The sequence below is a fragment of the Thermobia domestica genome, chromosome 13 (genome assembly GCF_964235325.1).
Source record: "Thermobia domestica chromosome 13, izTheDome1.hap1.1, whole genome shotgun sequence".
NCBI lineage: Eukaryota > Metazoa > Arthropoda > Insecta > Zygentoma > Lepismatidae > Thermobia > Thermobia domestica.
Genome location: NC_137466.1, coordinates 220,067,089 through 220,081,003, shown reverse-complemented (window position 1 = coordinate 220,081,003; position 13,915 = coordinate 220,067,089). Strand labels below are relative to the sequence as shown.

General features: G+C 33.2%; 1 protein-coding gene across 1 annotated transcript in view; it reads left to right on the top strand.

The window, feature by feature from the left end:
• LOC145669052 (juvenile hormone esterase-like) overlaps positions 1 to 13,915 on the top strand; it is a 42,068-nt gene extending 28,153 nt beyond the window's left edge. Inside the window, exons 6-10 of the mRNA XM_081737413.1 lie at positions 343 to 517; positions 2,072 to 2,250; positions 4,744 to 4,894; positions 6,458 to 6,590; positions 13,558 to 13,915. Of these exons, the coding sequence (XP_081593539.1) occupies positions 343 to 517; positions 2,072 to 2,250; positions 4,744 to 4,894; positions 6,458 to 6,590; positions 13,558 to 13,744 (825 nt within the window). The 3' untranslated portion in view covers positions 13,745 to 13,915. The remainder of the gene's footprint in view (positions 1 to 342; positions 518 to 2,071; positions 2,251 to 4,743; positions 4,895 to 6,457; positions 6,591 to 13,557) is intronic.

The window sequence follows — 13,915 nt, the reverse complement described above, 5'->3', positions numbered from 1 at the left end:
CTTACAATGCTTCTTCTCACTCTTTCCAGCCCCTCTACATCTTCACAGTCTACCACATATTCTATCTTCTTCACATGTTTATGTATTGCGTTACTATCCCTCTTCAACCTCACGTCGTACTTATGTTGTTTAATCCTTTCCTCCAACTTTTTTCCTGTTGTTTAATCCCACGAAAGAGTTTCCAGAATATATTGTTGTTTAATTGAATGTCTCATCATTTATTTCATCATCATTATTCAATTCTCATCATCTGCTTTAGGATAAAGGGCACAGCAGTAAAACTTATAATAAATAAATACATAAATGAAAACTAAGGTTTGTTATCATGATTTTGTTCTTCAGAAGTGGGAGATAGATCCGTTAATGGTCTACTCTATTGTTCCTGAAAGAGACGTGATTGAAGAAGAAGATGTATTTCTACCAGAAGAGCCTTACAAAATCCTTCGAGATGAAACATACAATAAAGTACCTGTTATGGCAGGACTCACATCCGAAGATGGGTCTTTCCGAACAGCCTGTGAGTGAGTTGTTAAGAGTAGATAACGTTCACAATTTTAGACATATCTGCATGTTTTTATTCTGTCACTTATACGAAATAATTTCCTGACAGTACTTCTAAACATATGTAGCCTTAAGATCACATTATATTATTTAAAAAAAAAAAAAAAATGCTTTTCAGTTGTCAAACTAGTCTTCTTTCTGGTATAAGACAAGGCTTATGAAAAATTTCTAATATTATGCATTTTAAGAGGCCCCATCACAGCGAAATTAAAATACTGCTAATTTTACAGTAATTATTTGATATCTTCAAACAGATAAAAGATAATCAAGATGTGGAACAAGAGCTCGCTAGACAATATTATTTCACATGAGATACCGTTATCACGGTATCTGAAGAAGTCTCACTGTTCATCTGAGCGATCACGAAAACTATAGATTCGACACTAATATCGGTAACCTTTAAATGTCTCGTCACTCTCCTTCCCTTAACTTATACCGTCAAAGTGATATGATAAAACCACCCCGGGTCTGAACCTCGTCCATATTGAAAATGTGATCGAGATCGTTTTGGTGATTCAAAAGATTAAGAGTCACAAACATAGTCACTTTCAATTTTATAATATAGATTAAATTAATGTTCAACGACAAAAATGTTTTACTAAAAAGTTTAATAGTGTTAGCAATATAACAGATTTCGTGGATCGAAAGTACCATTTAAAATTTATGAATAAACTATAGAACTTCGTTATAACTATATATATATATATAACATTTATTGATTCCGCTAAAATATCAGGGAGAGAACGTTTAAAACGTCACTCATAAATTTCTTATTTCAAAAATTTTGAGAGAATATAACATTAAAGAAAGAAGGAATTCTGTGAATAATGATGTTATATCCAAAATAACTGTTTATAACTTTAATTTTGTAACTGAAGGTTTAGAAGCTTAGGATAAAATGTTTTCTGAAGAGAGAACGAGATACCAAGGTGTATAACTTGCAGGCACTTATAGGATGATTAGGCAACCAAAACAACGACATTTGCAATATGGTTGCAAAACATACACTTGCTGGCAATAACTGCAATGCCAGTTTGAAAACCAATCAAGACAGCTAGCCCCGAAATGAACATAGTACTGCAAGCACTGAATATTGTAAACGCACCTTTTGAATTGTAGAATTCACTACAGGGAAACAAAAATTGTACTTGAACAAGAAAATCATAAAAAGCCAAAAACACGAAAATTTCCGACTCTTTCCAAAAAAAGTCGGCTTTTAATGAGAAAAAACCTACGTCCTAGAAAAACTCAGCTTCTTGCATCTCTACTTTTAAATGTACTTAATCTAATCTTTTTGCAGTCTTCAAATAGGTTTAAATTTTAAAAGTTCTTTAATAAATACAAAAATATGAATAACTAAAGAAATTGTAATTTTAAAAAGTAGAAAAAGGTACCAGTACTGCGAACTGCCCGGAAAAGTACAGAGTATATTTAAGCTGAAGAATTGTTAAGTTCGGTTGTTTCCTTATTAAAATACTGAAGCAGAAGATAATTTGTTGTTGTTTCGTAGATTTTTGGAGATCACCGGAACGGCTTCAGCAGTTTAATGATGAATTTAATCGACTGGCTCCGATCACTCTGCGTTACGAGGAATCGGCTTTAAACGTGGATGACGTCTCTAGAAAAATTCGAAATTTCTACTTTGGAGATCGTCCAATAACAGTGGAGACAGAAGCTAATATCACCAACGTAAGTTCTTACCTCTAACATTTTTAAAGAAATTATTTGTTTTTCACTTGTTCATTTTGTAAGTATTTCATCGTACTTGAATTGTTATCAGTACTTTGAAGTTTACAGTCAGAATCTTGCTCTGAACAAAACTTAGCTCTTGATTTTAATAAAACAGTAATTATAGACATTGAATATTTTGGGGCAGTAAAGTCCGAGCAATGATATATGGTATCTTCTGCTAGTTGTAAACAATGGAAGCTGTCATGCAAGAGCAGAATGATTGCCATATTTATATAAACCCCTTCTTGCACAAAAATTCTCTGTTATCTTCTTCTCAGAATATAGAATAAAGATCTTTCAAATTAGGAAATTACTTAATTGCTTCAGGAGTCCGATAATGAATTATAAATGTTATTACCTGTAAATAAGGAACTTTTGCTATACCGTCAACCAGATATAGTTGATATGAATAATTTTATACGATTGTACACATGTAATTTCCTGTTACTTCCTGGTCATTATATTACTCTATTGTTCAAGTATTTGTTCTTAGATTTATTTAACGAACCGTCAACTACTATCTGGGAGGCCAACTGATTTGAAGTCTTGAACAATAAACAATGGGAGTAAGTGGCCATTGAAATGAAGAATTGATCATGGCGTATGAAAGGTCCTGACATCCATCTGGTGAAATTGAGGAGAAAGACATTAAAAATATACAGTAAAATGTTGCTGTACTGAACGCCAGAATAATAAAATGTTCAAAATTGCAGATTAATTTAGGCCCGTTCTGTTTTCCCTAATTAATGTGTGTTAAAACATTTCATTTTAACAAATTTTGAAATTTCAATTTAGCGAATGAAATTTCGTCTTTTGCCTATGATTATATTGTCAAATTATAATTCAAATTCATCCTGTTATATAATATGAATATTTTTCTTATTACACTATTTTATTATTCAGGTGATATAGCAACTATTTTTCACACATGTACGCGATCAGTCGAGCAGGATAGCGACTTGAAAATAACCAATGGGTGTTATCCCATTAAATAAGCTTCCCACAGCTTCCCATGCAACTATGGAACTGTACTTCGTTGCCAAGACAGATACTTTCTTATTATAAAGTATTAAAAATTAACTGCAATTATTAAGGATTTCTTTTAATTACGTACATGCTCATTTTAGAGTAATATTCCTCGTTAAAAATTATTTTATTGTAGAATTGTAGAAAAATTATAGAAATATTTCAACTAATTACTTTACATCATATTGTTTCGTGTATATATTCTAACCTTTCTTCTTATTTAATAAATATTAAGATATTTTGTCTTTAAATTCACGTTGAACTAATATATATCTTGCAGTGGATATAGCGATAGTTGAGTTCCTGAGAATTTCAGTCTAACAATATTGTACTATAACAAATTAATTTCAGAGATTCCCACAGGTCATTATACTGGTATTTTACTACAATAGGATAGCCGATTTGAATCAGAAATCTCCCAATTGCGTAGTTAAAACACTAACAAATACTCGCCATGAATTTCAATAGACCCTGGAATTGAGGAAATGAACATTAAGCTATTTCTGCCAAATAGTTATCTTAGTACTTGTAATATACATCATAATCTTGTATTAATTTAACAAAGTGAATTAACACATGCTGTTAAATAATTAGAAAATCTTACCGGTAAATGCATCGTTTTATCTTGTTCTATACGGTTTCGAGAATAAGTCTGTCTTTTTCAGTAGATCGGAGTCACTTTGACTTACTGAGGAAGACAGGCGTTACTTCTCCAATCGTTTAAGATAAATTAAGACAGAGTTATACCAATAATTTGTTTCGTTATAATTTACTGCTCGAGATGTTCTCATATAGCTAAATGTACTGCTCGAGATGTCACCAATAACAGTTGTTAATCCTAGCCTCAAACTACGAATTTAATATTAATATGGTCATGCTACTGTAAGCTAGGTTCTAATATCTAGCCATTTCTAATTAAATGGAACGCCAACCAAAATTTTTGAGTGATTTCGATTGGCAATAGTTATTTGTGTGATATAGTGCGTTAGATTTAGAATGCCACTTTTTCAGTAAATCGTTTTCTATCCATTGTTATAGCGTGGATAATGAAAATATCCAATTTCTGATAAATTATTCTTAGCGAAGAAACTTGAATATCTCCATTCCACTTCCACTCCTGAAAAATGGCCTTCGTTATCGAAGAATGCTATGATGTAGCATAAAGGTATTTTTCTCCTCTGGTGGCCTTTCAAATTCTTAGGTAAATTTGCCTACGTCTATAGCCCGTCAGATCTATATTAAGTATTATCTGTTTGTTTGATGCGAGCTTCATCACTTCCTATACAAATTACTCCTAATATTTATGAAGCCGAAATTAGTAGTATACACTTATTTATTTTTGTGAAATTGATAATTTTATTTATATCTGTAAATTTTCTTTCATCACAACTCTGTACATCTTCATTTCAAGTATTTGAATTTCAGATGTACACTGATCGCTTGTTCCTGGGTGGCCTGGTGGAATCTGTGAGGCTGATGTCTTCCCATCGTGCAGCTCCAGTATATTTTTACCATTTCTCCTACAGAGGAAAACACTCTTACGCAAATCTGATTGGTAAAACAGACTACGACTTCGGTAAGTGTAAAGAGAAAATGGATAAGGAAGAAAATGAAAACATGAAATTCTATCATTGTTCATATCCACTTTACATCAGTAAAATATAGTTTCTATAAAGCCTATTGTATTCTTTATTTAGAGCTAATAATACGTGGGTTCAATTACATCTTCTGTTTTATGAAAGTATCCATAGTAAACATACTTAAATCAATTAGATAGTACTATGTGAGTTCAACTGAATCTTCAATTTAAATATAATGTCCATAGAGCACGTACGTGGCAGCTAGTTAGTCAATATAATGTGGGTTTAGTTGAATTTTCTATTGAAACATATTATCCGTAATAAACGCACATAAGTAAGCTGATAATAATACACAATCCCACGTGACATAAGAGCAAAGCAACGCAAAGAACGGCATCTACTGGAGTCTAGTAGCTGCACCCTCCCACTGCAAACACTTTAATGTTCGTAAATCTCCGTTCTCTCGTTCCGTGTGAGTAGTCTATGAAATGGATGAAGTGTACCTATTATGTCAACGTGCCGCTGATTGCATTTTTAACACCGGTGAAATTCAATACTAATGAAATTCATTGGCATTTAGCCTATGTCTTTCTACTGAAGAAACCATGGATCGAAGGATACTAGAAACTAGCATCACATTTGCCCTACGTTGTAGTTGCTCACTTTACCCAGGATTTGCCATCGTAGCCCCTACGATTGGTATTAGGTCGAAAACGTTGAATAAATGACGGGAAATTGTTGGCTGGCCAACCTAACTCAGCTACCTTGGTTTCGTATTTACCAATAACCAATCATTCCGATGATTAGCTTAGTAGGGGGCACCAAATGTGCTGCTAGAGTGGGAAGCAAACTTTCGTGCATTCGAAGATGATAGAGCGAGCATTGATGATGAATCTCAACTGGATTGATGATAAATTTTAACAGCAAGTAAACCATTTGACTTTATTTTACAGAATATTCATACCGGACAAGTGAATACAACTCGACGAACCTGGCATTTTTGTAGTGGGAACATGCGGCTTTCAAATGACAATGGTGCTGGACAGTGCGTTATTTTGTTCTTATATCAGATGGTTCACTTTCCAAACGACTATTTCTTCGTTTTCCGTTCTCCGCAAAAAGTAACCACGATTAAAGGCGCACACTTTGGACTAACTTCATTGAACTTCACGCTCAAAGCATCAATCCGACATAAATCTCACTCGACTTGACACTGACGATATCACTTCAACATCCCATTTTCGTATAACCAACTCAACATGACCAGTCTCACATCATGCATACTCGACCTTACATCATATCACCATTTCGACATCAAGTTAATTTGGCATTTGCAAGTCATATTCTCTTCGTGCAACTCCTGAGTGCAGACTTCGTGAGTTTGGACACTTTTGGCTGTGACTATCGAAAGTATAAATAAACTGGTTCTCTCCAGACAAAGAGGTAAGGATAAAGATAGATTCTTTAAATTGATTTCGTGAGTGAGTATACAGATGATATTAAATGTATCTGGTAACCATTCTTAATCATTTGACAGTTTCCTTTCCTTGTTTCTGTAGGTGTTTGTCATTTGGACGATTTGTTATATTTATTCACCGCTTCTGCGTTTATTCCTGTTCACGAAGCTGGAACGGAAGATGATAAAATGGTGGACATCATGTTAGATCTGTGGACGAATTTTGCAAGAACAGGGTAAGTAATCTCCTTGAGAAAGAAAGCTTACTTTTACAGTTTCATCCAATATATTTGTTAGAACAGAGTTTTATTCTTTTCTTCTGTCTATATCATTAACGGAAGATTTGCTCTGATTACAAAGCTAATGAAGTTAGGAGAGAATAATTAAATATAAAAATAAGGCTTAAAATCTAAACTATTCAGATTTACTAACTTAAGTACTTTTTCCATTCGGCGGCAATTCAAATTGAAAATATAATAAAAGTTCAACAAATACATTCAATGCAGATAAAACATTTTAAAATAAATTCTAGATGTTGAAATACAAAATTTTAAAGATTTAATAAACCAACAGTAACCAGTTTTACAAATGTGTCTTATTCCAAACGTACAACCTTTGTGGTTAAACTTTAATATTAATCTTTATTATTATTATTATTATTATTATTATTATTATTATTATTATTATTATTATTATTATTATTATTTGTTAGCATTAATTAAACTAGAGTAGATGCTATAGTTTATTTCATTTGATTCAAAAATTAACGAACTTTCTATACAATAATAATTTTGTAATAAATTTCAAAGATTTCAAATTTATATGGGTCTCCCAGTTCGTTTGAGTTTAATGTTTTTTTCTAGTACTGAGGCAATGTGAACGGTCGACCACATTCACCCTTACTGTAAACTCTCTTTCTGAAAGAAACTGGATCATTATAACCATAGTATTACACAAAAGGGAGCATATCTTTATGCCATAGTGTATAATTTTGAATCCGAGAAACTGCCTATATATGTAATATCTTCTGACTAAATATGTATATTAAGTATATTAAATAGTAGGAACTCTAGAAGAATGACGTGCCTTTCTTATATAGCAATTCAATGCTTGTTGGCTTTTTCACTATCTTGAAATTTAGGTTATTGGGCATAGAGTTTTCATTAACAATTAAATTCGAAATGGTAACAATAATACTATTTTGGAAGAAAGATTTTTTCCCATTTAACAGCGCTCAAGCTTCTTTTCCTTAATACTACAGTTCCTATAATAGCAGGCTTGAAATTGAAAGCGATAATTTCGTCAGATTGACAGGGCTACAGGGTTAGTCAATACACTTCATTTGGGTTATCAGCTTTGTTGTGGAAGACCCTGGTTTGATTTTAAGTAGGTGTATTTGTGATCGTAGGTGTGTATTTATTTTACCGCCATAGCAACTGTGACCGTCATGGTTTCGTCAGAAAATACAAAATATTTAAAATATAATACTTTACAGATGTCGTATTACATTCAAGTGAAGATATAACAATACTCGAATAATGAGTTGGATAGTTTTAAAGCATTATTTGTTCATAATTCTGTTACTTGACACAAAAGTCACTTGTAATCTTGAAGTTACACATAAATATCTGATTCAAGATATATTAAATGGTATGAAATACATGATTATACAATTAATTTGCATTCCTTTTTAAAATTGTGAACTTGACATTTGTTTAAAAGAATTAGGAATTTTATTATACTATGGCCGCTATGTCTCTGGCTCTGACACTTCTGCACGTGGACAAAACAATGTTGCCAATTTGTCGTGAGTTTAACCGCACACGCTAAGAATAAACAGAAAAAGCAAACAAATACAACCGAAATAAATTGCTTAATAAATGCTGAATTTTCATGGATTTTTAAAACCTTTCGTGTAAGGAAACAAACTAAAAATAGCCAGAATTAAACATAAAGTAATCGAGTAAACTGACATACCTTCGCTGCCTACATGTATTCGTCACTATCGATAGGTTGAACTCCACAATCTTGAAATAATTCGTCAGAGTTAACTGCCGAAATATCTTCTTCATCGTCACTGTCGTCGCTGCTATCGTCACCATCACCCAATGTTATGATTAAATGTTGTACAGTTTGTTCGAAGACACCTTCAGCTTCCCAAGCTTGCTGCATAATTTTCCACGTGTGTTCAACGGCGTTTTTTCAATTATTCGGGGGCACTTTCTCGATCGCCTCTATTACTAAATTTTTCACGTCATTTACACGAAATGTTTTATTATGTTGAGCCACATAACCTTTAACTTGAGCCCAAATTAACTCAATTGGGTTAAAATGGCAATGATATGGTGGAAGTCGAATAACTGTATGCCCGTGAGCCTCAGCAATTCCATCGATTTCATATGATGGCTGTCTTGGCTTATAGATTTTTAATAATGCTATTAATTTGGCTTTTTTCATATCTGGTGATACTCCAGGAACATTATTTTTTTCAAGCCACCTTATCATGTCCTCCTTTTTGCTGTTCGTATTTGGAGGTTTATTCGTTTGAACGGAATGATAAGCCACGTTATCAAGCACGATTACGGAATTCTCGTTAATATTTGGAAGTAGACTATTAATAAACCAGTCTTTGAAAGTTGTGGAATTCATTTCCTCGTAATAATCACGAGTGCTCTTTGATTTAAAAAGCAACATTGCCTCAGGTACAAATCCGCGCACAGTCCCGGCATGAAGCAAAATAAGTCGACTTCCCTTGCCAATAGGCGTCTTCATTGTCCCTTCGGATGTGTCGTCTGTCCACGCACTGCTTCTCGTGTGTCCTGCGTTCACCCATGTTTTGTCCAACCATACTAAGGTTTCCGGGTTCATTTTCATCATCACTCTCAGAAATTTGCATCGAGCCGCAACAATATCGCTTCTTTCCATAAGAACTTTTCTTCCAGAGAATTTCTTCCACCTAAAACCAATTTGCCTTAACACAACACTCCAGCTTGTTTTCCCTCCCTCGAAAAGCCCTGCTTCTTTCAAGGACTTCAGAAGCTTACCGCGAGTCGGGAATTCTTTCCTTATATAATATTGATAAATGTGTTGCCTTATTGCGTCATTCTGGAAAAGATCTAGAGACGTTATAACATTGGGCCGATTTCTTTTTTTGCCTGGAGTAACCAAAACTGCCGAGGGAGAATTCAGTTCTTCGGGACATTTTTCTTTTGTTATGTTCTTAATAGTAGACTTTCCCACACGAAGGGCGTCAGCCACTCTGTCCACCACCCTCGTCACAGGGAGAAGAGGGCCACCATGTCGCGCTCTTTCTCGAAGTATTCACGAAGTCTGTATATCAATTCTCGGCTTTGTCCTTTATACACTCCTATTTTTTTTTTTTTTTTTTTTTTTTTTGCCTTAGGTTCTGAAGAACTAGCCATTGTCACTACGTAATTACAATATTCTTAACAACACACCCAAACACACAAAAAGAAAAGAAAAAACACAAAGTCGCAATAACCAAACACAATCTCAAAGCACTTTTCACTCAACTATGCACAAACAAAAGGGAGAATACGAAGCGGCAACAACGACTTGTTTCCATGTCAGAGTGGTGACAGCTCGGTCACTCATTGGTCCTTATGGGGGGGGTGTCAATGTAGTATCAACCCTCGCTTTCTTTTTCGCATAGCTGTCAGAGCCAGAGATACAGAGGCCGTAGTATAGGAATTCTGACCGCACATTATACTATATATCACACACAGCCTTCGTGCTGAAAAAAGACATCAAGATCCAAATAAAATTTCTGCTGAATTGGCGGTTTCAGTATAGGGTTGTAAAATGAAATATTGATTTATAGAAAATAAACAAAATCGTTGGCGCCGTTTTCGAGATTTTTTTAAAAAAATTTCATCCTTCAGTAAACTGCTCTTATATCTGGGAGTGGGAAGAAAATTCTATATCCTCTTCTTTCTCCGAGTTAATCTTTAGTTAAACCAAACTTTAAGTTCAAACTTTGGTCTCGATACGTTTAACGGTCAGACCTCTAGGCGAGTATTCGTCTAGACATCGAAAAATCACTTTTTTGATATTCTGTTAAGCTGAAATGAAGTAAGCAATGATTATATTAATAAGAAGTATAAGTTTATGTATGAAAAATGAAATGTACAAATGCGTTGAAATTTCGAATACGACTTTTTCACGATCACCATACTTTCTTCCCTCCTATCGTTGCTCGAAAGTTAAAATATATATTTAAAAAAGTGAAGAAAACAGCAAAGAAAAGAAAACAGCAAAGAAAAGAAAAAAAGTTCGAAAATGCAAATTTTTTATTTTGTTTGGAACTTGAATTATTCTATGAAAATTTTATTATAACAGATTTAGTAGACATTATTCATTTAAATTCTGTCGCATAATTGAACGTCTCGGGCGAACATAATGATAAGCGCCACTTCTGATGAAATTGAGTTGGTTGAGATTGAATCACGAAGAGTATGTAGGCAATGTAATTCAGGAAATATACTTGTAGATGACAAAGGAACTTCTTTGGTATATGTTATTGCATTGAATTCCATAGGAATGTTACCAATTTACTCGAAAGTTAGAAAATGTGACATAGCATTCTGTTCACCCGAGCCAATCAACTTGAGATTGACAATTTTCTCTTTTGTATAATTAATACAATGACTCTAATGTAATTCGCAATTCGTATTTTATTAAAGAAAACAACAAAAGTATTTCAACATAAAATCAAATAGCTATAAGAGCAATAAAATCATATAATCATATTGCAAATACTTTAAAATAATTTGCAACATTATTCAAGTAAAATAAAAAAAAAGCATGTGAAGTGAAATACTGTCTTCTGAGTCTTAAATTAAGAAACTTATAAATAAAAATTCATGAAAAGAATAAAAGGGATATATGGATTAGAAACTTACTATCTCCGTAGCTGTACTCCGAACGATTGGTCATTAAACACACGTTGATGAATTTGTTCATTCAGACTCTTGGACTCCCATTTCTTCTCTCTTTCTAGATGTGTAATTTGGAAATATCAAAACAATGGATATTATTTATTTATTTAGTTTAACGTCCCACGTTGCCTTTTAGGTTAATGGAGACAGATGGTTAATCAAAGTCAACAATTACGAAAGAACAATTGAATAAGAGAAAACCACACACATTATCCAAAATTATCCCACCAGATATAAAAATTGTTGGTAGAAAATGTCACGGTAGAAAATGTCATACTGTGTAGCGTAAGATTTATAGTCTGTGGTTGTCATGTTGATGAAGATAAACAAGATGTATTAAAGGATATGAAATATATGTCATAAGGACAAAGATTAGGAGATTATAATAGTATATGAATTTGTAAGATTCAAAGGAGATATTGTTAAAAAGATTAAGGAACCAAGAAAGATACGATTAAGAGTAAGAATAAAGTTTACAGATTATTAAAAGAGTGAACACAGGAGTGTGATTACTAGTGTTATAGATTACGGATAAGTTTGAAGATAAATTATTATTAAGTTACCAACACTAGCCAAATACCCTTTAAGAAAGTAGCATCATTTCATTCTTTATAAAGTTAACAAAAATATTCTGCCATTATTGGAAGGTCACTTGCTGCAACTGAGAAGCTTCCATGCTCCACGGTCTTCCGCTAACCTCTTCGTCTTCACGTACGATTTTTATGTTTCGATATCGTCCATTAATTGTTGTCTCATTCGCCCCCTCCGTCTCTTTCCTGCCACCATATTCTTTAGCACGTCCTTCATGATACCAGTTCCTTCTTATCCAATCTTTTACTCTTCTTAATAATGTCTAAAATCGTTCTTTTCTCTCCCACTATTTCTATCATCATCTCATTAGTTTTCTTCTCGATCCAGCTAATTCGCTCCATTCTTCTCCACACTCACATTTCGAAAGATTCCAGTCATTTTTAATCATTTTTGCGTAATGTCCATGTTTCTGACCCATACAGTACAATACTCCACATGAACAATTTTATGAGTCTTTTCCTCAACTCTTTATTCAAAGTACCAGAAAATAGTATTTTCTTCCTCCTAAAGACTTCTTTCGCCATTCCTAACCTTGATTTTATTTTGCGTTCACATTTCATATCACTACTAATAATACTATCCAGTATACGTATATATACAAGTTGCTACCTGACAAATGAAGTTAGAATATGATATTTAATTATAGTAATAGACCGTGGGGGGGGGGGGAACTTTATTGTACATTAGATAAGGACAGTTGAGTTTTGTAGATAAAGAGTGCATATCCATTTTGGCGCTCAGTGAACATATTTGTATTTTCTGGTTGATTTATCAAACTTCTTTCGACATATAAAATATTTTCTTTGGAAAATGTGTGTTGAGGTTTGTAACAAATCTTATCTAAAGAAAAGTACTGCAAATCAATCAGAAAACACAAATATGCTCACTAAGAGAGAAAAATTTATCCATTTCCTTTTCCTCCAGTTGTTTGTCGCATTTATATCCGAAATTTCCAGATTTTTCTTTGATTTTATACTGCTAAATATTATTTTCACAACGACAATTATCAGTTAATACATGTAACTGAAATACTAACATTTAATGAATATAATTTTTAAAGAGTACTTACCAACTAGTCCAGAAATGACGAAGAAATAGGTAACAAATTATGATCAATGTGTGCGAAATGGATCAAAAAATTTCAAAGAAAAAAGAAAATTTACAATATTTGTTTTTTGTGCGACCTACCTAAAAATGTATCTAAAAATGTACCTAATATATATATATATATATATATCCTAGGTACAGGAAAATCGTACCTAGGAACAGGTACTAGGTACTAAGTACTAAATGTGCCTAAGTATGGGCCTTAGGCACGCGTTTTGTACCTATAGGTACTTCCCAACACTAACTATGCATACAAAAACATTAAAATAACAAAAGTAATCCAAACAAATGAAGTCCAATCAAGGCTCCGTATAGAAGCCGAAGGCTCAGAAATATGATAAATGTAATCTTTTGGATTTTTATCATTCGCATTTATATTGAATCAAAGAGAAAAGTAGAGAAGAAATTCTGTAGAAGTAATTTAAGAGGAGTTGTTCATAACTATTGAATATTAGGTTGAAACCAATAACAAATTCCAAAATTCAGTGAAAATGAACAATAGAACTAAAAACTATGATAAGTATGTTTGTCTCATTTTCCGTTGTAGAGAACCGACGCCAACGAAAGAGCCAGTGGAATGGCCCGAATTCACACCTGAACAACGCTGCTTCCTGGACATAGGATCTGAAAGGGTGGTGCGCTGTGGAGGTCTTCACAACGAAAGGGTGGAATTTTGGAACTCACTATGTTTAAAGGAACATGGTAACAAAAGGCACTGCAAGGATGAATTGTAAAGTAAAGCATAATAATCTATCTTCAAAATTGTGTTCATTAATTTTGAAGACATGCTGAAGTACCTGTCTTAAAGCGACAATGATAATTATGTACCTAATTACTGTATAAAACTGACTAGATAAAAACTGCAATTATTTTGAATTAAATTGTTGTAATTTTAGAACGTGTAA